The sequence below is a fragment of the Capra hircus genome, chromosome 11 (genome assembly GCF_001704415.2).
Source record: "Capra hircus breed San Clemente chromosome 11, ASM170441v1, whole genome shotgun sequence".
NCBI classification, from domain to species: domain Eukaryota; kingdom Metazoa; phylum Chordata; class Mammalia; order Artiodactyla; family Bovidae; genus Capra; species Capra hircus.
The window spans coordinates 380,580-406,268 of record NC_030818.1 but is presented as its reverse complement, the minus strand read 5'-3'; the positions used below and the strand labels follow the sequence as shown (position 1 = coordinate 406,268).

The window sequence follows — 25,689 nt, the reverse complement described above, 5'->3', positions numbered from 1 at the left end:
ACATGACCTCTCCAATCTATCCTTACTCTCTAAGATTAGGTTCCACTTCACCTCTCCTTTTTTAAACCATACCCCAAAATTCTCTATTCTCAAAAGTTTCTTTGCAGAGCAGTGCAGAGGACTGGAACTGTAAAATAAGCATCTGCAATATATCCAACTTAGCAATAAGGTATTTAAGGAGAAATGACTTTTTCTTTCAGTGACAGTATTTTCTTTCCATTTTAAATTTGGGGCCATACAATGCAGCACATAGGATCTTAGTTCCCCGATCAGGGATCGAACCTGTGACCCCAACCCCCACCCCACATTGGCAGCATGCAGTCTTAACTACTGGATCACCAGGGAAGTCCCCAAACAAATGATTTTTAAATACAGGGAATTTTTATGTTATATATAAGGAACAAAAATGGAACCTACTTCAACCCTGCACTCACATCTCCACTTTCCTCCAAGCATCCCTGAGCTGCTGGCCTAAGAGCACAGATGTGGCCTCTACCTCACTGGCACCCCAGTGCAGCCTAGCTGACAATCATCACCTTCTTTCTCCCCAGGGCCCGTCTCTCCTCCTGAGCTCCCAAGCTGATAATCATCACCTTCTTTCTCCCCAGGGCCCTTCTCTCCTCCTGAGCTCCCAAGCTGATAATCATCACCTTCTTTCTCCCCAGGGCCCGTCTCTCCTCCTGAGCTCCCAAGCTGATAATCATCACCTTCTTTCTCTCCAGGGACCGTCTCTCCTCCTGAGCTCCCGTCTGGCTCCTTGTTCCATCAGTCACTTCCTCTTCCCCGTATTTTCAATGCTCTCCTGCTCTGGGTGTGTCATCTTTGCAGCCTACTCTCTCACTTTAAAATGAGTCTTTCAATACACAGATGTACTAAAACATCAGATTATATGAAGGACTTACTGGCTGCTTAGCTGACTGTAAAAATGGTAGCATGGTTTGGTAAAAAGTGTCCTTCCTCTCTAGAGAAACACACTGAGGTATTTAGGGGCAAAGAGGAAGATGAATTTTCTCTAACATAGTTCGGGAAAAATGAAACCCTCCCTGGACCCTGAGGTGCCCTCTAGCTAGTTTTGGACCCTCATTCCCACTCAAAGGACTCCATGGACAGTCCGTGCATCCATGCTCACCCCTCCAGTCCCTGCTGACGTTTTCCACCCCATCCCACTACACCCTACCCCACCCGAGGTGCTCTGGACAACCGCCGCCTCTCCGGGCCCACCCTCACCGTCACACCTGACCAGCATCTGACGCACTGACACCTTCGTCTCAAGCCTCCTCTCTCGTGTTCCATGACTTGTCCTGCTGCTTCCCCCGCCTCACCTCCCTTGCTCTGTCTGTCTGCAGTAACTTTACCTCTATTCACCAACCTCCTCCCCAAACATTAAGTTCCCAGGACTTCAGTCCCTAGCCTTTTTGATTCTACACAGCCTGGTTTTAACTATTCAGAGGTCACAGACTGGGAATCTAATGAATGTTAAACCCTCTCCTAAAGAAAAGGCCTAGACACCACACGTACCTTTGATTACTATCTTTGATCCCAGAGGGTTACCAGAACCCTGTTCATCCACAGGCCTCCAGGAACCCCAGGAACCCAACCTCTACACACAACCTCTATATCCTCCATAAATTCCAATCCACCTGTCTTGCCTCAGTCGCCACTGTTAAGTGACTGCTCTTCCCCTTGTATTTATGACCCACACATAAAGCACCTCGTTTCAGCTTTCATGAGACAGAGCAGCCCAAACGGCTCTCTCTCTCCACCTCCTCTTTCTCAGCCCTTTCCCCTTCTCCTACATAAACAAACTGACAGTATTTTTAATTCCTGGAACATACCACATATTTACACTTCTAGCTTTTCTCCTGATCCCCTCTAACTACTGTGCCCTGTCCACTTACCCACCCGGAAAATACCCAGTTGTCTTTTCAAAGCCCTGTCTGCAGATCTGCAGTGCCACCACCCTCCAGATGTCTCTTTTTGAGGACAGGGACAGTGGCCTGCTTGCTGATAAACCACAGCCACTAACACACACTGGCACTGACTGAATAAATGATTAAAGAGAAGATAAAAGGAGGAAGGTCATGTAGAATGGAGGTCTAGTGGTGTTTCACAGAAGAACAGCTGATACTCAACTAACAAAGACAAAGCTTAAGAAAAATGCTATAAAACCCCAAGTTGCCTAAACTACACAAGTTAACTGTTTTTCCCCAAAACAGCAAACACTTCAAACGGGAGAGATTACTACTACAAAGTTAAGGAAGAAACAGCAAATGACAAAGGAATATTTTTATGATCATCTTAATATCACTAATATTCTCTACTGAAACTTAGGTAGCCTCTTATATTTCTATGCATTTTTGTAAGTATTTGTAACTGCTTATAGCAAGAAGCTTTACATAGAATATCAAGTGTTTTCTAAAACTTTTAGCATCATTTTTCTTTCAATATAAAAATATATCCTCCAAACCTTAGGCGCATAATCGTTTCTGTCCATAAGTGGTCGATACAAAGCTCAGGAACAATGGGCTCCGTTTCTGGTGCAAGAAAGGAGCCATTAGAATTACTGCTTGGAGAATGAGAAAAACTGTGTCTCTTTGGAGACTGATTATGGCTTGAAAGGTTGAACCTCTGCACCCCTGAAAAAGAGTATACTCCTAAGGCAGGGGAATGAGCACGACTGCAAAACAAACAGAGAAAAGAGGGCACCATCATTAATAATGCAGGCTGACCCGACACACTTTCCAACAGAGCTTTCCAAACTCTATGTATTCTTGCAAACATTCAGGCAGAAACCCAGTCAGAAATACAATTAAAAACCAAAAAAAGGAACAGCTACTTACATGGTTTGTTAACACGCTTTATTATATTCTAAAGATTTAGAACTCCTGCTGGAGTAACTCTTTTTTTTAACTGAAAATCAGTTCATCTTCTGCCTCAGAAAAGGAATTGCTTAGATTATTCAAAAGAGTCTAAACTATGTTCTTAGGTACTCAGACATACACATATGAACAAAACCCAGATTATATAGATACTAATAAAAACAAAAGCTAAAGCAAACTAAGCCAAAAGAAAATAGTACCAAAATATCTCTGGAATTAATATTCACCAAACTGCTGCCAAGGAGTGGTAACAATGCGGCACTCTTAACAACAAGAATTGGCAGCTTCTAAATATGACTCACTGGCAAGGCAACACAGTAGGCCTGGAATCTTGGTAAAAGTAGCTTAATGGGCATACTGCTTTTTTTCTAAAAGGTACTCAGGAGCTGTCAAGAGAAATTTTAAATGCTCCCAATCACAACAGAAAGTTTAAAAAGAAGGTATCTTTTTCTTGAGACTTCTTGTTTAAAAGAAGGAAACACGGCCACACTGAAGTCCCACCTGAGAGCTGCCATGTTGGAAATGGAAGGTGAACGGGAGTGCAGGCTGGGCGAGGAGGCGGAGCGGCTCTGGCTGTGGATGGAGGAGTAGTTCTGGAAGGGGGACGCCACGGGGGAGTCGCCCTTGGAGAGGCTTCTGAGGTGTGCTGTGAGCGAGCTGCTAGTAGCCACGTTCTGGGGGGTGGCCCCCTGTTCAGAGAACTTTAAAACAGCATTGCCTTCCTTAAGTCAAAATGAAGGGGGACCGGGAGATAATAATTAGATTAGGAGGGCATTTTCCTTGCAGGGTAGTTGCCAGTTATTAAAGACAAAACATCTTTTTTCCTAAGATACTCAATTTATTTCACAAATGAGTCTTCTAAAAACATACAAACAAATATCACACGTTAACACACACACATGGAGTCTAGAAAGGTGGCGTGCCGCCGGTGAGTCTATTTACAGGGCAGCAGCGGAGACGCAGGCATGGGACAGCCTGCAGACACAGCGGGGGAAGCAGAGGGGGGCGGGTGGGGAGAGGAGCATGGAACAGACACGCTGCCACACGTGAAACAGAGCCAGTGGGGGCTTGCTGTGCGACTCAGGGAGCTCAAACTGGGGCTCTGTGACAACCTAGAGGGGTGGGCTGGGGTGGGAGGAGGGAGGCAGGTTCAAGGGGGAGGGGACATATGTATGCCTATGGCTGGTTCATATTGATGTATGGCAGAAACCAAGAGAATACTGTAAAGCAATTATCCTCCAATTAAAAATAAACAAATTTTTAAAATGATTTTTAATGAGTGGTAAAAAAAATATGCAGGTTTTCAGCATTAACTATCTTTTTCTGTTAAGAAGTGACTTGCCTTCACCCTTACCTCTGTTTTGACTCTCCGGAGAGCCCACACAGAATGCAGACCTTGAACAGTGTCATAGGTCATGACAATGGAGGGATCGGTGTGGAGAAAGACAATTTTCATCGCATGATCTACAACATACTGTACCCGTGATGAACCAAAAAGACCTTAAAGATAAAACAGAAATGATCAAGTATAGGACAATGGGCTTCACAAGACTGTTGTTTATGAAGTGACTTCTTGCAATTCCTAAAGACAGAGAGAAATGAAGGTTAATTAAGGCATAAAATCCATTAATCTATTAATATGACATAATTAACTCTCCATTTTTAATACATCTACTTTGGGCATCAATTTCTTCAAACATATTAAAGGTGAGAATGTTATGAGCTTTTATATCACACACATGTACTTAAATGTTAATGAAGTTAAGCCATTAAACTCATCAACCACAGGTAAAAGGTCCATGATTCCTTTAATGACTGACTTATCCATAAATTTTAATCACCTATTCTGCCAAATTTGACTTCCTTAGTGGTTCTTTTCTTCTGTATGAAATCTGTCCTCTATGGTAACCATTTGAACAGTGCTGAACAATACACTACTGTTTCTGTTTTACTGGAAAGACAGGCAAAAATCAGTTTTTTCCTAGTGAGTTCAGCTTTTACATCTATAGCACCACAAACAAGTTCCTATTTCCTTATTTGACAGTTTCCGAAATGTTTTCCTCTCAGTTAAAATATTTTAAAAATTTAAAAGAATTGGGTTATAAAATTAAGAAGTACATTATAAAGAAAGAAAAATCACTCATAATTCCACTCAAAATAACTATTACTAAAATATTTAGGCACATTCCTCCTAGTTTTGTTTTCCTATACAAACATATTTTTTGTTTTACAAAATTAGAATCATATTGCATTTAGTTTTGTACCTTACTTAACATGAATAAACAATTCCTGAGATTATCAAATATTATTCAAAAACATGAGCAAAAATGGCTGCATACCATTCAACCATCTGCTCTGACATGTGTGCTTAGGTTGTTTGTAGTTGTTAGCAGTATAATATAGAATAATCAACAAACTTTTTCTGTATAAGGCCAAAGAGTAAATAGTTTAGGCTTTGCAGACCACAAACTGACTCGGTAGCATAATTTATTTCGTTTTCTCCTACAACCTTTTTAAAAGGCTGAAACCACTCTTAGCTCATAACGCTTAGGAAAATAAGCTAGATCTATCTGTAGTTTGCCAAGCCCTGATAGAGAAGATAAAAATCTCAGTGGTATTTCAGAATATATACTTGGGACTATGTCCTTAAAACTGGTTAAAGAACGTAATTTTTTTTTTTAGCCTTCAAGTATCATTACTCATAATAATCTATGTTTGGTCACATTTAAAATTTTAAACTAAGCATCTAGAAATACGTCTAGAAAATATTAAAAAATTGAGCCCCAGAAAATTATATTATGAGCAGGGTAAGTGAAATACTAAAATTTACATCATAAAGGTCTAAGGCCCTCCATTTTTTTTTTTCCAGAGAAAAGAAACAATTTTAGTTTATCTAAGTACTGTTCATTTATTATTAATTACTGAGAAACAGACTACAGAGTCATCTAGTTAGAAAATCTATCACTATTCCTGGCTCTTTTTTTTTTTTAAATACTTATTTGATTATACCAAGTCTTAGCTGCTGCATGTGGGATCTAGTTCCCTGACCAGGGATTGAACTCAGGGCCTCTGCGTTGGGAGTGCGGAGTTTTAGCCACTGGACCACCAGGGACGTCCCCGGCTCTACTTTTACTAAAAGAAGAGTTGTTTAAAGTCAATACCAGGATATTCAATGAAGTAACTAATATGAATTATTTTCATAATTATTTTTTAATGCTTAAATTGTTTTACCTTTATAAAACAATTCAAATTTTCATAACCTCCTTTATGTCCTCCCCACTCCCAAACTCAAATAAGAGTCTACGTAAAAGAATTTATAAAAACGCACTTACTCCCAGATTTACAAACAAGTGGCGTGATCTCATCCAGCGGATGCAGCATGCTGAACAGAGTGGGCAAGGGCTCCCTAGTGAAGACAAAGGAACAGTCACCAGCCCAGGACAACTCCATCTGTGCACAAATTGTGAACATTCCTGGCAAAGAAATGTCTTCTGCAGACTACAGTCTCAAAGAGCAACCCTCTAAGCTCCGACATACCGTTTTTCACAGTATCTTCGGTTTTCTTTCTAGAAATCTCTCTTATGCAGAGTAAGTCTACACACACACACACACACACACACACACACACACACAGCACAAACTCAGTGTAGCCCAGGGAGGACCCGTAAGCAGCCGTCACCGCCTTACAGAACCAACCGAGAGAGGGACGTAAGGCAGCCATTTTTTAAAAACACTTTTCTTAGTGGCACTGTGTCTCTGACAGCTGGCAAAGAAATTTAGTCCCCTAGACCTATTTATAAAGGCATGTACTTTAAAAAAGGAAGAAGAATAAACGCTTCAAGTAAATTAAATAGCTGCTTTTTAAGGAGTGACTGGAAAAAAAGGAAAAAAACAGACCTTCTATCTGAACACAGAAAGAGATCACAATCTGTAAGCAATCTTCTTCAAACTTAGCATCTACTCCTTGCAACACACTGACAGGTGACTGGATGTTCCTGCCCTTCTGCGAGCTGAGAGCTGATTAGGGAGACAAACTAAACACATTACCACTTACTACACACCTAAGACTAGGAAGCTCTATGTCAAAGATTATATACATCAGCTCGTTAAAACTCTGCACAAAACCTAGGAAGTGAAGACATTCTTCCTTTAACAGGTAAGGAAACTAATGCCGAAGCTAATGATTTGCCCAAAGTAACATGATGGAAAAAAATGGCAGAGCTAAGAACTGAGTCTTACTATCTTTAAGCCAAGAGTTTGCTCAGTTTCACTACCTGGGGGCAAAAAGCTGAGATAATTAAGTGCCAAGAGAGAAGTGCCAATAGAACTCGTAAGTGTACAATGATGAGGTGAGAGAAAAGGCATCTATCTGCGCTGACAGCATGGAAATTATCATCACCCCAAACTTTTGGGTAGGCAATTTTACCTAAGAACCAGCAGAAAAAGCCCAAGGAATCATATTCTGATCTGCATACCTGGGTGGGCCTGGAGGAACCTCACACGAAGAGCTGCTTCGTTCAAACAGCAATCCATACTTGGTAGGCCAAACATTTGCAACCTATTAGGTAAAAGGGTAAGGAAAAACAGAAGTAAAAGAAACGACTCTTTATAACATGTTTTTATGAAACAATATAGAACATTAGATTTTTCTTCCAATATAAGAGCTTTGCAGACTAACAATCTATAATTCTAACAAGGATATCTAAGAGAAAATCAAATATAAGGAAGAGAAGTTTGATCTAATATTCCCACCAGTGGCTAATATCAGTACTAAAATGTGATTATAGTGTAATGACTGCATCAGGGCATGAAAAAAGACGATGAGAAACAGGAAAAAAACTAATACTGCTCAAGCGGTTGAGTATAACCAAAGTGACTTCTTACATATGTCACTTAAACTGAAAACAAAAGAAATTCCCCAAAAAGATTTCACAATTCACTTCACTAGGTCATTTACTTTTTAGGCAACGGATGGAAATTGCAAGCAATTACAGCTGCTAAAATTTAGCTGTTTTATTTCAGTAAAAATAACATTTGTGATTATATGATGTGAGAGTAGTAGTACTTCTGAAATCAATTAATTCAAGAATAATCTCCAATAAAACACAAAAAGATTGAAACACTCAGACTTACCTGAAAAGGTAAAGAAGCTATGTAATCCTTTCCTTCTATGCTATGCATGTTGATACATGAGCTTTGCAATATACATATGCATTTTTCCACTTCATCACTACCTGAAAAGGGAGTACAAGATAACATGCATTTTTTTTCAAAACAGATTCCCAAATACAAGCTACAATTTCCAATAGCACAAATTCTTTAATGAACAACATAAAAATGCTCAAGTTAAGCCACTATTATTAGTGGCCACTTATTTTGACTGAAAAAAAAAATAAGATAAACATTTGGAATCATAAGATCAAATAAAATTTCAAAAAGAAACTTACTGTAGTCCTTATCAGACTTATCCTGTGATATAATGAAGTCACACCACAATGCCTAAAATCAAAACAAAATGCTTACTTAAGAAAATGGTATCTAAATAATAACTTATGAATTAATAATATCTAAATAATAGTGTCACGTACATAACTGTCCCACCTTATCAGCTCAACACATACATATGGGAATAAGGAAAAATAAGATAAAATTAGACTAATGATAACTATTTTCAGATAAACTATGTCTGCTAGTAAGTTTTATGAAGAGAAAAGGGAAGACAAAAATCAACAAACCTACTAGATAGAAGCTTTGAAGCAGAAGTGAATTCAAAGAGATTCAACCTATAGTAAACCCTGTATCCTATTCAAAGCTAAAGATTATTGTAAAAGCTGAAAACTGCCAAGCTGTTTCATAATCTCCAGACTGACCTAATGATCTTATCACTCTCTGACACACCTAGAAATCCCTCCTTAAATGTTCATTTTAAAAATATGTGTGTGTGTGTACGTATGTATCAGGAAAACTTTTAAAAACCATTAACCTTTAACTGGCATGCTTGACAATCACATTGAAATTATCTAAAGAATGCTGGACTGGAAGAAATATAAGCTGGAATCAAGATTGCTGGGAGAAATATCAATAACCTCAGATATGCAGATGACACCACCCTTATGGCAGAAAGTGAAGAACTAAAGAGCCTCTTGATGAAAGTGAAAGAGGAGAGTGAAAAAGTTGACTTAAGGCTCAACATTCAGAAAATCAAGATCATGGCATCCAGTCCCATCACTTCATGGCAGACAGATGGGGAAACAGTGGAAACAGTGTCAGACTTTATTTTTTTGGGCTCCAAAATCACTGCAGATGGTGACTGCAGCCATGAAATTAAAAGACACTTACTCCTTGGAAGAAAAGTTATGACCAACCTAGACAGCATATTCAAAAGCAGAGACATTAGTTTGCCAACAAAGGTCCATCTAGTCAAGGCTATGGTTTTTCCTATGGTCATGTATGGATGTGAGAGTTGGACTGTGAAGAAAGCTGAGCACTGAAGAATTGATGCCTTTGAACTGTGGTGTTGGAGAAGACTCTTGAGAGTCCCTTGGACTGCAAGGAGATCCAACCACTCCATTCTGAAGGAGATCAGTCCTGGGTGTTCACTGGAAGGACTGATGCTGAAACTGAAACTCCAGTACTTTGGCCACCTCATGCGAAGAGTTGACTCATTGGAAAAGACTCTGATGCTGGGAGGGATTGGGGGCAGGAGGAGAAGGGGACGACCGAGGATGAAATGGCTGGATGGCATCACGGACTCGATGGACGTGAATCTGAGTGAACTCAGAGATGGTGATGGACAGGGAGGCCTGGCGTGCTGCGATTCATGAGGTCGCAAAGAGTCGGACACGACTGAACTGTGTCTTGATATATAAAGCGCCTTTCTTGTAAGTAGAATACAATTGGATACTGTTTTTTTAACTGCTGCCTTTTAATTAGGGCAGATAAACATGTATGGTAGATAAGTCATGTATGGATGTGAGAGATCACTGGCTTCAACACTCCTATACAGAAATGCTTTCACACATCATCTAAAATTTGGGAATAATTCACTTTATCCTTCCTAATAAATTGTTATAAGAGTACAATACTCATCATAAAATAGTTAACGGGGAAAAAAAGGCAGTGATAAGTGATATTTCAGTGTTCACAAATGAGGAACTTCACATGAATAAAAAGACTCTAAAACCTTCTGTCAATAGGCTAACAATTAATTCAACCATCAAAAATGCTTTCATTTTGCCCCCAACTTGATCCTAAAATCTTTCAATAAGAAAAGCTGAAACGGTACAGTGAGCATCTGTCTCACCTAAATCTGACGGTTATTACTAACCTTTTGCGCATCTGTTCATGTGTGCATTCCTACACATGAGGATGTGGGGAGCGGGGAGGTGCTGTTTGAAAACTGCACACATCATCACTTCACCCCTAAACCCGTCCTCATGTATTTCCACCTCATCATCTATTTCCTAAAACTGAAGACGTATTCCTATTAAACCTACAGGCTTAACCTATAAACCGTCATACCACTTGAGGAAAAAAATGCAATTTTCTACTAGCACCTGATATTTCAGATTTTCTCAAGAACGTCTTTTTTTTAACATAAATGTATTTCTTTTAATTGGAGGCTAATTACTTCTTAGCACTGTAGCGGGTCTGCCACACACTGGCACGGGTCCGCCATGGGTGTGCCTGTGTCCCCCACGCTGAACCCCCTCTCATCGCCCTCCCCATCCCATACTTAACACTGTAGCGGGTCTGCCACACACTGGCACGGGTCCGCCATGGGTGTGCCTGTGTCCCCCACGCTGAACCCCCTCCCATCGCCCTCCCCATCCCATACTTAACACTGTAGCGGGTCTGCCACACACTGGCACGGGTCCGCCATGGGTGTGCCTGTGTCCCCACCCTGAACCCCCTCCCACCGCCCTCCCCAGCCCGTCCCTCAGGGCCGTCCTAGTGCTCCGGCCCCAGCTGGTTCTCAAACCAAGACTCAAAGTTCATTTAACGACATTCAAAAAATACTGCATTTGGTGATGTCCTTTTAGTCTCTTCTAACCTAGAACAGCCCCCATCTTTCTCTCCTGCTCCTTGACTAACTTTTTAAAGAGGCCAGAATGTAGACTGTTCCATATTCTGAATTCATACAATTGTTTTCTTGTAGTGTTTTTTTTTCCTTCTACTTTTAATTATGGAAAATTTCAAATACAAAGTAAACAGAATAACATAATGAATACTCATTAGCCAATAATTATTAACCTCTGGCCATTCTTGTTCCATCTATACCTCCAACCCATGCCTCATCTCACTTTAAAAATACTTTAAAAATTTACCCTCTAGTCCGCATACTTTCTATAACTGGAAGGTTGAACTAGATGCTCACATTATATAATCTGGGGAAGAAAACTGAGAGGATGACAACATATACTGCATTGTAGCTGGAGTATAGTACGCCTTTGTCCCACTATTAATGATGGCAAAGAATCACCTGGTGGAAATGGAGACCAACAAATATCTCTAAAATAGAGATACATCTGCTCCTTTATATTAGCAAGTAATCCAGAGTGATACCCTGGTGCACGGTAATGTCTTTTCACCCAAGAGTGTTACTATTCATTAATAATCCTTTTCTGAATCAATCATTACACTGGAGGTTACAAAATGATGATTTTTTTTAACCCTATCCTTTCATTTTTATTAGCTGGCACTCTCCCACAAATAAGGGAGATAAACTGCATGTCTTCCTAAAAAGGAAGGGCAAACACTTAATTCCTTCTCTTTAATTACCAATTATCAGAACAGACATAGGTGTAATATCTAACTGCAATGAGAGCAAGTAGGTTTTTCTCTCTCTGATTATCACTAGGAAGTACATATTATTGAATACCTGCAATCAATTATAATCATTGTGTTAAAGTATTCTTTGTACCCTCAATGTCTTAGAAATTTTTGGAGAATAATGAATCTTATCACTCAAGAACAGTGTTTAAAGACTCATTAAGCTGACAAGTTCAGTTGCTCAGTCGTGTCTGACTCTTTGCGACCCCATGGACTGGAGCACACGAAAAAGGATAGTGGAAAAAACTGACTGACAAAGGGTAGTGTAAAAAGAAGTGATGATAGAGAAAACAAATGAAACTTTTAAAATGTACACCCAGCTGCTGGGATCATTGTACTGTTTTTATTATTTCTGTTAAATTTTAGGACAAACATTGTTTTTAAGTGATAAATAATCAAATGCTAAAATTCAAATCAACTCACCTGTTGAACAGGACTGTCAACTGTAAACGCTTTATAAACAGCCAGTGCCTGGCTTTTACTTCCTTTGCTCCAGATAACCATGTTTCCAGCCATGTAGAGCTCCTCATCGTAATCCACTTCTTCTCCAATTTCACTGACACCTTTCCTTAACTGCCAGCTCTCCTTAAAAGTTAACACATGCAAGACATGTTTAAGCACTTTTTCAACAGGGGCAAGATTTACTAATTAAATCAAATAACTATCCAGATACAAGTCTCCTACTGTCTCTTTGCCTGTGGAATAAGACACAATCCAAGCCCAACTTTTAGAAACTCGGCGCCACTGATTAACAAAGTGGGCTGTCTGGATGTGTGCATTATATATCTCACAGGATGTTTCATGTTATATTATTGTATCATGTGTCCAAAACATAAACATGTCTGCAGATCCCAAAATGAAACCAGCATGCTGGGGGAAACTAAAAAGGAATATTAAGTATAGGGAGAAGTGACGGAGACGGGCAGTGAGGTGCGCGTGGGAATCACTGGGGGAGTTCATCCACAGGGCAGATCTCCCTGCTTCACAGCTACATTCAACTCCTGTCCCTGGGCATTAAAATTAACTGGGAGAAAGAAAGGTTTAGATTTCTAACTACACAGACTTCCCTCTCCCTGAGATTGTGGCATCCTAAGTGGAATAAGGTGGGAAGACTGATTTTCTGACACGCTAACATCTCATTCCCCTATTTAAGAACTAGGGGAAACATGTACTTTTTTTCTGCAGCAGGGACCATTTCTAACTCTACCATCTAATCAAACAACATGATATCTGGTCCCCACATACTAAGTGAAAAAAAAGAGGTTTAGAATGGACCACAATCATAATACTTACTATAAAACCATGAGTTACATGTCTACATAAATGGTTATGACACCATAATACAATGAAGTCATTATTTTAGTCTTGACTGAAATTTCCAAATCTTAACCACTACCCTTGAAATACCATCATACTCCTTTCTCAGTGGCAGGTAGTCTTAAATTACAAGTAGATCGCAACATTCTATATTTCAAAAATATTATGGGAAAGAAACTTAATGGAACCTTCTGTTTCTCATGGATGGTGACCTCCTGAAGGGATCCCACTAGGCCAGCAGCACCGTCAGAAGACCATAACTCGGAGGCTGGCTGAAGCTGGCGAAGCTGGAGGTTCAGAGCATTAGGGTGATGCTTGCAGTGGTCTCGACCAAAAGGAACAAATTCCTGCAAATCCCCGGCTGCAATCATTGTTGCCCTTTCTTCATAGAAGTTCGACATGGGTTCCAAATATCAACATTATTTCTGTATGAATTCAAACACATTGTAGTCAGCTTCTGGAGTCCAAACCAGAACAAAATGTCATAAAAGTTTACAGAAGAGCGATTAATCCTTAGATGAGTGTCAAATAATCCTACTGTAAGTATACAGGTTGTTCCAGACCTGCCTCTCAGGTGATCAGTCACTGGCACATTTTAGTTGGGCCCACAGAAGGTTAGCACTAAAGGCCACCACCAGGCTGAAGTGAGCACTATGTCCCACAACACCTTTCCCGTGTTTCACACTACACACTAGCTTTTCCACATTTCACACATGAAGCAGTCAGACAAGTTGCACTTTATAGTCCCATGACTATAACACAACACTATAACATTCTTAACATTAAAGGTCATTTCTGTTCATTTCCGCTGAAACCTAATTTGAAAAACACACTTCAAGGATCACTGGCATGTTGGAATGAAACAAACCAAGAACCCAAAACCTCATATTACTTCTAATTCATCGTAAGTTGAACTACTCCTTTCAGCTGACCAATCCACAAGTGAAAGTGAAAGTCACTCAGTCGGGTTCGACTCTTTGTGACCCACGGACTGTAAAGTCCATGGAATTCTCCAAGCCAAAATACTGGAGTGCGTAGCCATTCCCTTCTCCAGGGGATCTTCCCAACCCAGGGACTGAACCCAGGTCTCTTGTACTGCAGGTGGATTCTTTCCAGTGTGAGCCACCAGGGAAGCCTGATCAATCCACAAAAGACCTAATAAACTGTCAAATGTCACCAATAGTTATGACACCCCAGGCGACCAGAACATATAACTACAATCAACTCCAATTTGAGGGCCAAACAAAGGAAACCAAGGCATGAAGAACTCTGGCCATGGGACAGCCATACTTGCAGCAAATTTACGAGTCTTAGTTTTTAATTAATACAATCTATTTAGAGTACAGCTCATCACTATAAACATGTGGATGAGCTGTGGGTGGAAACATGCTCCTTTACTTCCAAAACATTTCTACATACAGTAAGGGACAGCCAGTAAGATTCACTGTACGATATCACAGTAGATAAGGCAGATGCCAGTTTTCTCTCCAAGTCAATACCTATCCTAAAAACGGCTTTTGTGGCATGTCTAAGCTGAAATCCTCAAACACATATATCAAAACCAACATTTAACCATAGTACCGTAAACAGTGTTTGGAACAGCACTCACAATTAAAAGTTTAACTAGGCTCCTCCCTATAGCTGCTGCGTCTGTATCGGTGGGAGCCCCAGCTCGAGCTTGGTAATAAAAACTCTTGCTTTTGCATCGGGGAAAAAAAAAAAAAAAGTTTAACTATATTTGACATATCTCTCATCCCATCTGAGGTCTTTTTGGCATCAATAGGGTTTTTTTTTTCCTGCACTATCTCAAAGCCCCTGTAATTCTTATGCAGCTCTTCCAGGGTCAAAGTTATTTTGCTGTGAGTTAAATGCTATTCCTGACACAACTGTACGTCATAATCGAAACACTTATCTTTCTCCGCTAAAATTCAGAACTGAGAAGACTTGAACTTGGGATATAACTGAAATAGTACCTTATAAAACTTACAAGAAAACAGCAAAATTCATTTGGTCTTCCTATCAACAGAATAACAAACAGTAAAGAACTGACTGGAGAGTTTATCCTACTTCAGTTGTACAATTTTGGAACGTTATTCTATTAAAACTTAGAAAATTACAAAACTATTAATTATAGTTATTTTCACAGTACAATATTTTTGTACTATTTACGAGAACATATTTAATACTTTTGCAATCTCCTCAATTTTTTACGTGTTTTTACTTATCAGGGGGCAACATAAAGAGCTACAGATGAAAGTACTGTATTAAACTGATACGCTGTAAATCAAGATATCAGCCTTGCTTAATAGCAGCAAAAACCACCCTGCCAGAAGTAACCACAAAGCTGCTTCAAGAGTAAATTCGACTAAATCCAAGTGCTCACACAAAGCAACTTGAGCCTCTGCAAAAAAAGCAGAGCTTTCCCGGCCCCTCTAGAGTCAGGAGAATCCATCAGGCTAAGAGCTTGAGCCTCAGAACTTCGTTTAAGAGGGGCAAGGGGCCGACCTAGAAGTTGAGACCCCCATGGAAGCTGAGACCCCTTTCGCGCTGAGCTCAGGAAAGAAGCCGGCGCGGAGCCTAACAGGGAGATGCTCCCCGGAAAGCCCAGCCCGCAAACTGGGGTCCCCATGGCTCCAGCGCGCGCTCCGGGCCCGTCCCGGGCTCCCAGCCCTCCCGATCAGCGAGCTAGGCCTGGGGGCGAGTGTCAGGACTACGAGATACGCGACGAGCCACCAGGCGCGGCGGACCCGGGACCACACCTGTGTGACTCGGGACGCGTCAGGCGCGGCGAGCCCCGGCTGCTCCCCGGAGGCGAGGGGACCGACAGGGCCCAAGAGTAGCGGCGGGGACGGTCACGGTGACTCCTCGGCCGCTGCAGCTTCTCATTCCCTCTCCCTCCCCTGTTCCGGAGGAAGGCTGGGCAGCAGCTGAGGACACGACTGCTAACAACAGGAAGGCGTGCGGGAGAACCTCTCACCCGAGACGTTCAAATGGTCGCGTCCATCTTGACTTTCCCGTCGTGCCTGGCGCCGGGGTGGGGCTTCGGCGGGAGCGCGGCGAGCCCGCGGCTGAAGCGCCTGCGCAGTTGCGGGAAGGATGCTCTGGGCTGAAGTTGCTGGGTGCTTGGAGGTTCTTTTACCGCAGGCTCTGTGGGCGAAGAATCCGCCTACAATGCAGGAAACACAGGAGATACGGGGGCGATCCCTGGCTCGGGAAGATCCCTGGAGAAGGAAATGGCAACCCACCCCAGTATTCTTGCCTGGAAAGTCTACGGACAGAGGACTCTGGCAGGCTCCAATCCATGGGGTCGCAAAGAGTCGGATGCGACTGAAGGAGTAAGCACGGGCACCTTCTGTAGCGCAGCCGCCGTGACCCAAAGCAAGACTACCTCTGCTAGGGTCTGTGCTGGAATAGGACCTTCCTGGTGTCCAGGTCGCCACGTCGTGTCAGTATGAACCTGACCTGCCTCCTGACTATGAATAACGTTTTCTGGCCAGTTTCCCTCTCCTCTCCTGACCCCCGAGTGCGAGGTATATGCCTCCAGGCTTGAGGAAGGGTGGGGAATCTACTGATTTTTCCCCCTACCAGTGCACTTTAACCTTTCCGACGTCTGGACCCTTTGAAAAGTTGATGAAAATTATGGTTTTCTGCAATTCATGGGGTCTCAAAGAGTCGGACACGACTGAGTGACTGAACTGAGCTGATGGTTGTTCAAGCATTCAGTTGTATCCAACTCTTTGCGACCCCACGGACTGCATCATGCCCTGATTCCCTGTCCGTCACCATCTCCTGGAGCTTGCTCAAACTCATGTCCGTTGAGTCGGTGATGCCGTCCAACCATTTCCTCCTCAGTTATCCCCTTCTCCAGAGATCCTCAATGAAAACATTGCTCCTAATATCTGAGCTCCACAGAACTTCAGCAAGCGATTCGTAGGCCCAAGTTAAAAACTTCTGCTTCACCCCTTCCTCCCTGTCTGTGGAATCAACTGTAGAATATCAGGCTTGTGAAAACAACAATGTTTTTGAGCTGTAATCTCACTGTGTGGCATTGCTAGGTTTAAAGGACTAATAGGCCTAAGAAGTTAAGTCACTCGCTCTGTCATGTCTAACTCTTTGCGACTCCGTGGACTGTAGCCCACCAGGCTCCTCCGTCCATGGGATTCTTCAGGCAAGAATACTAGAGTGGGTTGCCATTTCCTTTTCCAGGGGATCTTCCTGACCCAGGGATTGAACCCAGGTCTCCCGCATTGCAGGCAGAGGCTTTAACCTCTGAGCCACCAGGGAAGCCCCAATAGGCCTGAGAAGCAAAGTTCAAATACTTTATGCAGAAATATAAAGTTGCCTGAAACTTCTGTGTCTTCACTAAAATTCTCTACTTACAGTCTCCAGACACACCTCAACCTTGGGGCCTTGGTATATTGGTTCATTCTCATCTCTTTATTTGAAATGTCAACCTTTACAGTTTAGTTCAAATGCCTTTTTTCAGAAGGCTTTACTCCAACAGGAAGTCTCTGAGTGCCACCATCTCCTGTTGGCCCACCTCAACCACCACCGTGGCCTGATGCTACGTGAGCCCTATTTCCACCAGCCCTGTGGTCCCCGCCACCAGTCACAAGGCCTTCTACCCTGGCTTCACTGTGTCATCAGGCCAAAGTCACACTCCCTGGGGCACTGGATTCTCCTGCCTGCCAGACTTGGAGGAAGTGCCTCCTCACAAGGTGTGTGAAGGGGCTAAAGACACAAACCCGAAAGGGTAGAGAGCAAATTTAGCGTGTCACTGCTGGTCACTCAGTCATGTCCAAGTCTTTGCAACCCCATAGGCTGTATTCCGCCACACTCCTCTGTCCTTGGGATTTCCCAGGCAAGAACACTGGAGCGGGTAGCCATTCCCTCCTCTAAGGGATCTTCCCCACCCAGGGATGGAACCCAGGTCTCCTGCACTGCAGGCAGATTCTTCACAGTCTGAGCCACCAGAGAGCAAATTTTGATCAGCAGAAAGAAGGCAGGTGGGAACCACAGAAGTGGACGCCCTCCTTTTCCCTCTGCCAGCCTATTCTACAGCATGGCCTCTCTGCACAGCCTGCCAGGAGACGTCCTGTGGCCAAGCAGGCACGCCTGCCAAGCAGTCAGCTGAGTTTTTGGCAGTGGCCAATGCAGGGCTTCTTATCCGTCCCTGCTCCATTTTCCCTTGCCTTTATTCTCTCTCTCTTGGGTTAAAGCATCAGCAGTCATCAAATTTGCCTCCAGCTCTAGTTTTTAGGGAACACAGTCCACAAAGAGTGTCCTATGCTGCTTATTGTCCAGTCTATGAATACAGTCACTGAAAGGATTCACCCAGCTCTTCCCCCTGAGTGTTCCCTGGTCTGCTTGTAAATTCTCCTCAAGATTCCTCTCCATGGCCTCAGCCTATGATGTTTTCTCAGGACTAGAGTTTCCTAAAACACAGGATTTTCCATTTAATTCAAGGAACGGTGCCTTAAGAAAAAAAAAATTTAGTTCTTTGAAGGATTTTTGTTTGTCTGTTTGCCGCACCACATAGCATGCAGGATCTTAGTTCCCTGACCAGGGATGAACCCGTGCCCCCCAACAGTGAAAGTCTTAACCACTGGACTGCCCGCGGAGTCTCTAGAGGGACATCTTTAAACAGCACCGTCCCTTTCCTGAGTCTGACCATTTTACTTCCAGTATGGGTGGCTCATTGCTGTTTTTGTTGTTGTTGTTGTTTTGTCTATGGAGTGAGTTTTCATGGCAAAGAGCTCCCAAAACCACGCGAGGAAACACTTTTATTCCACCATTGTGTTCACAACACTGAATGGTAACTTTTCCTTGTGCTGTTTTGCAATGACTGTGGAAGCCATTGTTCTGGGAGGGCCTGGAATTAACCTGAGCTATTCTGCTAAAGTTTCTTCATGGCCCTGGCTCCTGGTCAGGGCATGAAGCCTACTGACTAGTAATGTTGATTTGTGGGATCGAAGAGGTTCAGGGAGATTTGTACGAGCTTGTCAGTGCTGTTTATTGAAGACAGTGAGATACAAGGACCTACTATCCAACACAAGGAACTATATCCAATATCTTCTAATGACCTATAACGGAAAAGAGTCTGAAAAAGAATGCATGTGAGTGGTTTGTATATAACTGAATCACTGTGCAGTACATTTGAAACTAACACAACATTGTATATCAACTACAATTTTTAAAAAAATTTTAAAATAAAGAACAAAACAATAAACAATGAGTTACAGGATTTGCACATGGTCTCAGTGAGACCCCAGGGCTTCCCTGGTGGCTAGGATGGTAGAGTCTGCCTGCAGTGCGGGAGACCTGAGTTCAATCCCTGGGTTGGAAGATCCCGTGGAGAAGGAAATGGCAGCCCACCCCAGTATTCTTGCCTGGAAAATCTCGTGGGTGGAGGAGCCTGGCAGGCTATAGTCCATGGGGTGGCAAAGTCGGACATGACTGAGCGAACATGTCCAACCATCGGCGTGACCCCTAGAGGGCGCTGCTGTTGAAGCCAGTTATGCCGTGGGAGTATGCCTAGGCGACCTGGGGCATGGAAAAATCCTCAGCTGAACTTCTCTTCGGGGCTCCCTGGTTCCGAGGTGTTCCCAGTGGTTCCTGATCCAAGAGACGGAGTGCATCTGGCCACAGGTCTTCCAGAAAGGGTGGACAAAGGATCCTGTGCCTGGCCTCTCTGGAATCCTTACGGTAAAACAACCATTAACTGTGATGCGTGTTAATTTACTGCTGTTGTGGTATGGTGTCCTGTCTCTGTAACAAACTGTAAGAGCTGGAGCTGGTGAGTCTTTTTAGCAACTGCATTCCTGTTTAACTGCCACGTAGTTATACCAGTGCACTTATGTTCAATGCAGTATTCCAAATGGATTGCTTCACCTGAAGCATGGTCCCCCAAGAACTTTACACCTGTGCCCCAGCATGCTGCTCAGTACACTGACTGGAGGATCTTCCATGCACCATCTACACTGCCCAAGAAACTACCCGAGACCGGTGCTTCCCCTAAGATGTGGGGTGTTCTGAGTGGACCTTCTCACAGGCACCATGTCAGTTCCCCGGCAAACTTCAACAACTTGGCCCTTATATGCATTTCCAACATGTTGCTCAACACACGACATGGGGGAGAAGAAGTCAAGGGGCTTAGCCTCTGTCATGCTGCAATGTCATTTATGTATTAAATGTACTGAAACCACCAAGAATTATGGCAGGGCTGGCATGAAGGCAGCGCCAATGATGCAAATACTGAAATCTTCAAGGAACAAGAGGAGAGACCCAGGGGTCTGTAGTGACCTCAGCAGCCAGGTCTGATGATATGAGACTCAAGTCCTGAGACTCTGGAAAGAAGGGCAGAGAATGGTCTTCAGGCATCAAGGAGAACCCCACCTCTAGGCTCAGGGGTAGGAGGAATGCGAGTGCAGAAGGCAGGTTCAGCAAAGAAAAGCCAGGGTGCTGTGATGGGAGGACCGTGGACTGGCTGCTGGGCAGGTGAGAACCAATGTGGCCCTTGACTGGCATTCGGGTCAGTGAGACTGGGGCTTCCTGACGGAGGGAACGTGGATTAGCTCAGCGACACACTCGAGGTGCTGGTCTTATACCTTGATGTGGCACACGCTCAGTAGATTTCTGTGAAATCATGAGTGAATGAATGGCTCTCTGGCACCGAAACTAGTTTGAGACTGTTTCTCGGCACATCATCATTCACAGAGCATGGTTCCAGCAAGCCAGATCTCTCGGTACTGGGCGGTCTCCGCTGTGTTAAAGTGAATGGCAGGAGACTAGCTTGAACTGGGGGTCCAAGTAGCAGACTGGAGGCAGGAGTGGAAAGTCAACTACAGGCCCCTTCTGGGGACAAGGCTGAGGGGTTGAGGGAGGTGTCTGTGTAGGTGGGCTGGCCAGAGGGAGGGTGTGGCTTTAGAGTAGGGCCACTGATCCAGCAAGTCCACTCCTGGGCATAGACCCAGACAATAGGTAATTCAAAATGATATATGCACTCCTGTGTTCATTGAAGCACTGTTCACAACAGCCAAGACACAGAAAACCTAAATGTTCACCGACAGATGGATAGAGAAGCTGTGGTACATATATACACTGGAATATGCCTCAGTTCTTTAAAAGAATGAAACAACACCATCTGAGGAACATGGATGGGCCTAGAGATGACCACACTACATGGAGCAAGTTGGAAAGAGAAAGACAAACACCATATGACTTCACTTATAGGCAGAATCTAAAATATGACACAAGCGAACATACCTATGAACGAAACAAACTCACAGAGCGGACTTAGTGCTGCCAAGGAGGGGTTAGTGTGGGGGAAGGGAAGGATTGGGAGTTTGGGATTAATAGATACAAACTGTTGTATATAGGAGATATAAACAACAGAGTCCTACTGTATAGCCCATATTGAACTACATTCAATATCCTGTGATAAACTATAATGGAAAAGAATGTGAAAGAGAATCTATATGTGCATAACTGAGTCACTTTACAGCAAAAATTAACACAGTGTTGCGAATCAACTATATTGTAATAAACAAAAAAACAGATTAGGGCCGTTGATGACTGACTCCTTCCATCCTTCGTGTGTCGTTTGGCCTGCTCCCCTGAGGACCTCAGCTGTTAGTCCTGTACCGTGTCGCTGATATCCTGAACATGCTTGGTGCCTAGACTGTATTCACAGTGCCGCTTGATTTAAGACACAGCCCTTCTACGCTTGACTCAGCGAGGGCTGTCTTCCCCAGCCCCTGGATGAACACTGCCATGGGCCATTGACATGCTCTCTTTTTCTTACATAATAAAAGTAGGGGCTCCACCTTGTAATGTGCAGAGCCCCATCAGATATAGGAGAGAGTATGGACACTGGAGTGTGAGTTCCAGGTTGGAGTCACCCTGCTAAAGTTGCACAAATGTAGCCTTTTGGGCTACATTCTATAAGGATGAAAATAGTTGTATAACATGGGATCTATTTTTTTAAAAAACTAACATTTCCCATCACATATCTTTATAATTAGGACATTAACATTCAATAACATTCAGAGGCATGGCAAGTATAAAATTGAAACGGTAGAATCGGAGCTTCCCTGGTGGCCCGGTGGTGAAGACACAGTGCCCCCACTGCTACGGGGAAGGCGATGGCACCCCACTCCAGTGCTCTTGCCTGGAAAATTCCATGGATGGAGGAGCCTGGTGGGCTGCAGTCCATGGGGTCGCGAAGAGTCGGACACGACTGAACGACTTCACTTTCACTTTTCGCTTTCATGCATTGGAGAAGGAAATGGCAACCTACTCCAGTGTTCTTGCCTGGAGAATCCCAGGGACGGCGGAGCCTGGTGGGCTGCCGTCTATGGGGTCACACAGAGTCAGACACGACTGACACGACTTAGCAGCAGCAGCTCCCACTGCAGGGGGCATGAGCTCAGTCTGCTTGGGGAACTAAGATCCTGCATGCCACGTGGCACAGCAAAAAAATTAGAAAAAAAAAAACAAAACCATAGTCAGTAACCTACATTTTAGCTAGTGTTGATGTCTGTGGAAGTTTTAAAACAATGCTCTAACTCCTCTGACACTTCCATCATCAAGAGGTGGGGGTTACGGCTCTTTCCCAGGAGGGTGGGGTTGTGACTGTATCCACCATCCACCAAGAGAGTCTGGCTTAGTGGAGTCAGGTGACCTCTGAGGCTAGGTTTTGAAAGGCCATGCAGCTTCCATCTTGGTCACTGGAAGGAATGGTCACTCTTGGAGCCTAGAATTTCCTTGTAGGACTTCCAACTACACCTAGGTCATCTTGGGGAAGCCTCATTTAGGTGGTCTGGTCTGCAGCCCTGGACCTTAGAGTCATCGCAGTTTAAGTACCTGCTATGTGAGGATCAGGGATTGACCAACTTCTATAAAGGGCCAGATCACGTGGCCTTGTGGCCTCTGATCTCTGTCGCAGCTATCTGACTCTGCTGTGACAGCACGGGAGCAGCCGTGAACAACACACACTGCATGGCTGTGTTCCAATAATCCTGATTTGCAAACACAGGCAAGAGGCCCACCAGCTATAGTTTGCTGATCCCTGTTCCAGATGCTTCTAGTCCACAGTCATTGAACACAATATTTCAGCAGAGATGGAAGAGGTAAGACAACCCATCTTCTTTGAGCCCTGTCTAAATCTCCGACCCACACAATCTGTGAATCTAACACAGCAGCTGTGGTTTACCCATGCTGTGTCTGGGGTGGTATATCACACAGGAATAGATAACTAGACAGTTTTATACTAGGTAAGCCTACTCATCAACAGTGTATTAAAAAGCAGAGTCATCACTCGGCCAACAAAGGTCCATATAGTCAGAGCTATGGTTTTTCCAGGAGTCATGTATAAATGTGAGAGTTGGACCATGAAGAAGGCTGAGCGCCAAAGAATTGATGTTTTCAAATTGTAGTGCTGGAGAAGACTCTTGAGAGTCCCTTGGACTGTAAGGAGATGAAACCCGTCCATCCTAAAGGAAATCAACCCTGAATATTCATTGGAATGATGGATGCCGAAGCTGAAGCTGTAATAGCTTGACCACCTGATGTGAAGAGCCAACTCATTGGAAAAAGACCCTGATGCTAAGAAAGACTGAAGGCAAGAGGAAAAGAGGGTAGCAGAGGATGAGATGGTTGGATGGCATCACCAGCTCAATGGACATAAGTTTGAGCAAACCACGTGAGACAGTGAAGGACAGGGAAGTCTGCAGTCCATGAGGTTGCAAAGAGTTGGACATGGCTTAGCGACTGAACAACAACAGAAGCCTCATCAAGACTGTGAGGCAAAAAAAAAAGAATGTGAGGCATAGCAAAGACTTGAAGGAGGAGAATTAACCAAGAGGGTGTGAGTCTATCGAAGAGCATTCCAAGCAGAGGAAACAGTTGGTGCAAAACCCTGGGATGGAAGAGAGTCTGGCGTATAAGAGCAGCAGCAAGGACACCGCAGAACAGGGCTCTGCTGACATACCCTGGCAACCCTGCACATGTCCATGTAGGTGTGCAGGTGAGGCTTGACTCCAGTTCTACCCAGGTCTTGGGAAACTGTCCCGCGATTCCTCCCGGGGCAGGGGGAGGTGAGGCTGGTGAGCAGCCATTGGAGGCGTTTTCTTATCCTTATCTCACAGCACACCTGTTTCTCTTCCTTCTCCAGACTTTCAGCTGGGCACGTGAGTGAGTTTCCACCCCTACCCCCCACCATGCCCCCTTCCCCGCACCCAACAACACAGCAGCAGTCACCTGTGAAAATCAATGAAACTGCTCGGCTGTACTTTAGAGTTGGCTGCTCATCATGGGAGCTACCCACTGCTCATGTCCACCCCTCTGGCTGGGTGTCATCCTATGGGACTAGGGATGCCAGTGGCTGACATCATGCTGGTTTTGCTGTCAGTTAAGTAACAATGGATCTAAATCCACTGGGCTGGTTGCCTCCTTATAGCCAAATCTAGCCCACTTGACCAGCCCGACTGGGGTCAGGGACTCTGGACCAGAAAGCAGCATGAATGGAAGTGGAGTAAGGAGAAGAGGTCGCAGAGGAGAGGGGACCGGGTCATGCATTCCCCTGTAGGCCACAAGGCAGGACTCTGGCTTTCATGCAGAGAGAAAGCAGGAATCACTGTCCGGTTTTGAGCAGAGGAATGGCATTATTGATTCATGTTGTCAAAGGATCACATGAAAATACATTAATTCTAAAGATGTTGCCTTAAACATAGTATGTGTGCATGTGTGTGGATGCACGCTGAGTTGCTTCAGGCACGTCCGATTCTGTGTGACCCTAAGTGACCCCGTGGACTGGAGCCTGCCAGGCTTCTCTGTCCATGGGGATTCTCCAGGCAAGAATACAACCCATAGAAGGGCGTGGGTTGCCATGCCCTCCTCCAGGAGATCTTCCCCACCTAGGGATTGAACTCATGTCTCTTACCTCCCCTGCACTGGCACCACCGGTATGCGTGCCTATCTATATATAAAATGTTAAGTTACCCTTTCAGTTATTAGTACAAGTGGCTGACACTTCTTTCACGGTTAACTTTCTCTGCGACTGCCCTCTTGGCCCCTCCACACTTTAATCGCTGGGGGGTGGGGGTGGGGGGCCTCTTCCCACTTCGTAGGTGTTCATCTCCCTCCACGAGTCCTCTCTTGGACTCCACAAGGGGGCACAGCAAAACGTTCTTCCCGGGAGGCGGTGAGCTCCGAGACTCCAGGACTGCCCCACACCTTCGGCCCGGGAAGGCGCTCGGCTGGGGGCGCCGCCAAGGTGGCCTCGGCTTCTTGGAGCGTTGCTGCCTGCGTTTCATGTCTGCTGAGCCGGGATTGCGGGACTGCCTCAGCCTCCAAGCCGCAGGCACCTTGTCTTAAGTCGCTGGCAGCCTCGGGCACCCTACGCTCCTCCCCAACTTACTCTCTGTCCCTCCTACCTGCACTTGTCGGTCGTCTGGATCCCCGGGAGGCCCGGGGCACCTTCTCCTCCCCAGACCTCCAGTCACCCCTCCCCTTTACGGTCCTCACCTCCCTCCCCCCGCTTTCAGCCCCCGCCCCCCCCTACGCCCAGGCTCAACCCCACCCCGCGGCCCGCCCCTCTCCGCCCCTTGGGTCCAGCCCTCCTTCCACCCACTCCGCCGCCCGCCTCTCCCCGCTGCCTTCC

The 25,689-nt window shown here is 44.4% G+C and overlaps 1 protein-coding gene across 2 annotated transcripts in view; it reads right to left on the bottom strand.

Annotated features, from left to right (window-relative positions):
- Positions 1-16,042, bottom strand: part of ANAPC1 (anaphase promoting complex subunit 1) — a 95,602-nt gene extending 79,560 nt beyond the window's left edge. For both annotated transcript variants that reach the window (XM_018054804.1, XM_018054805.1), the window contains exons 1-10: positions 15,788-16,042; positions 13,217-13,453; positions 12,135-12,296; positions 8,327-8,378; positions 8,013-8,113; positions 7,355-7,437; positions 6,212-6,285; positions 4,234-4,379; positions 3,381-3,601; positions 2,468-2,677 (exon numbers count right to left, since the gene is read on the bottom strand). In XM_018054804.1, coding sequence (XP_017910293.1) covers positions 2,468-2,677; positions 3,381-3,601; positions 4,234-4,379; positions 6,212-6,285; positions 7,355-7,437; positions 8,013-8,113; positions 8,327-8,378; positions 12,135-12,296; positions 13,217-13,429 — 1,262 coding nt within the window. In that variant the 5' untranslated portion in view covers positions 13,430-13,453; positions 15,788-16,042. The remainder of the gene's footprint in view (positions 1-2,467; positions 2,678-3,380; positions 3,602-4,233; positions 4,380-6,211; positions 6,286-7,354; positions 7,438-8,012; positions 8,114-8,326; positions 8,379-12,134; positions 12,297-13,216; positions 13,454-15,787) is intronic.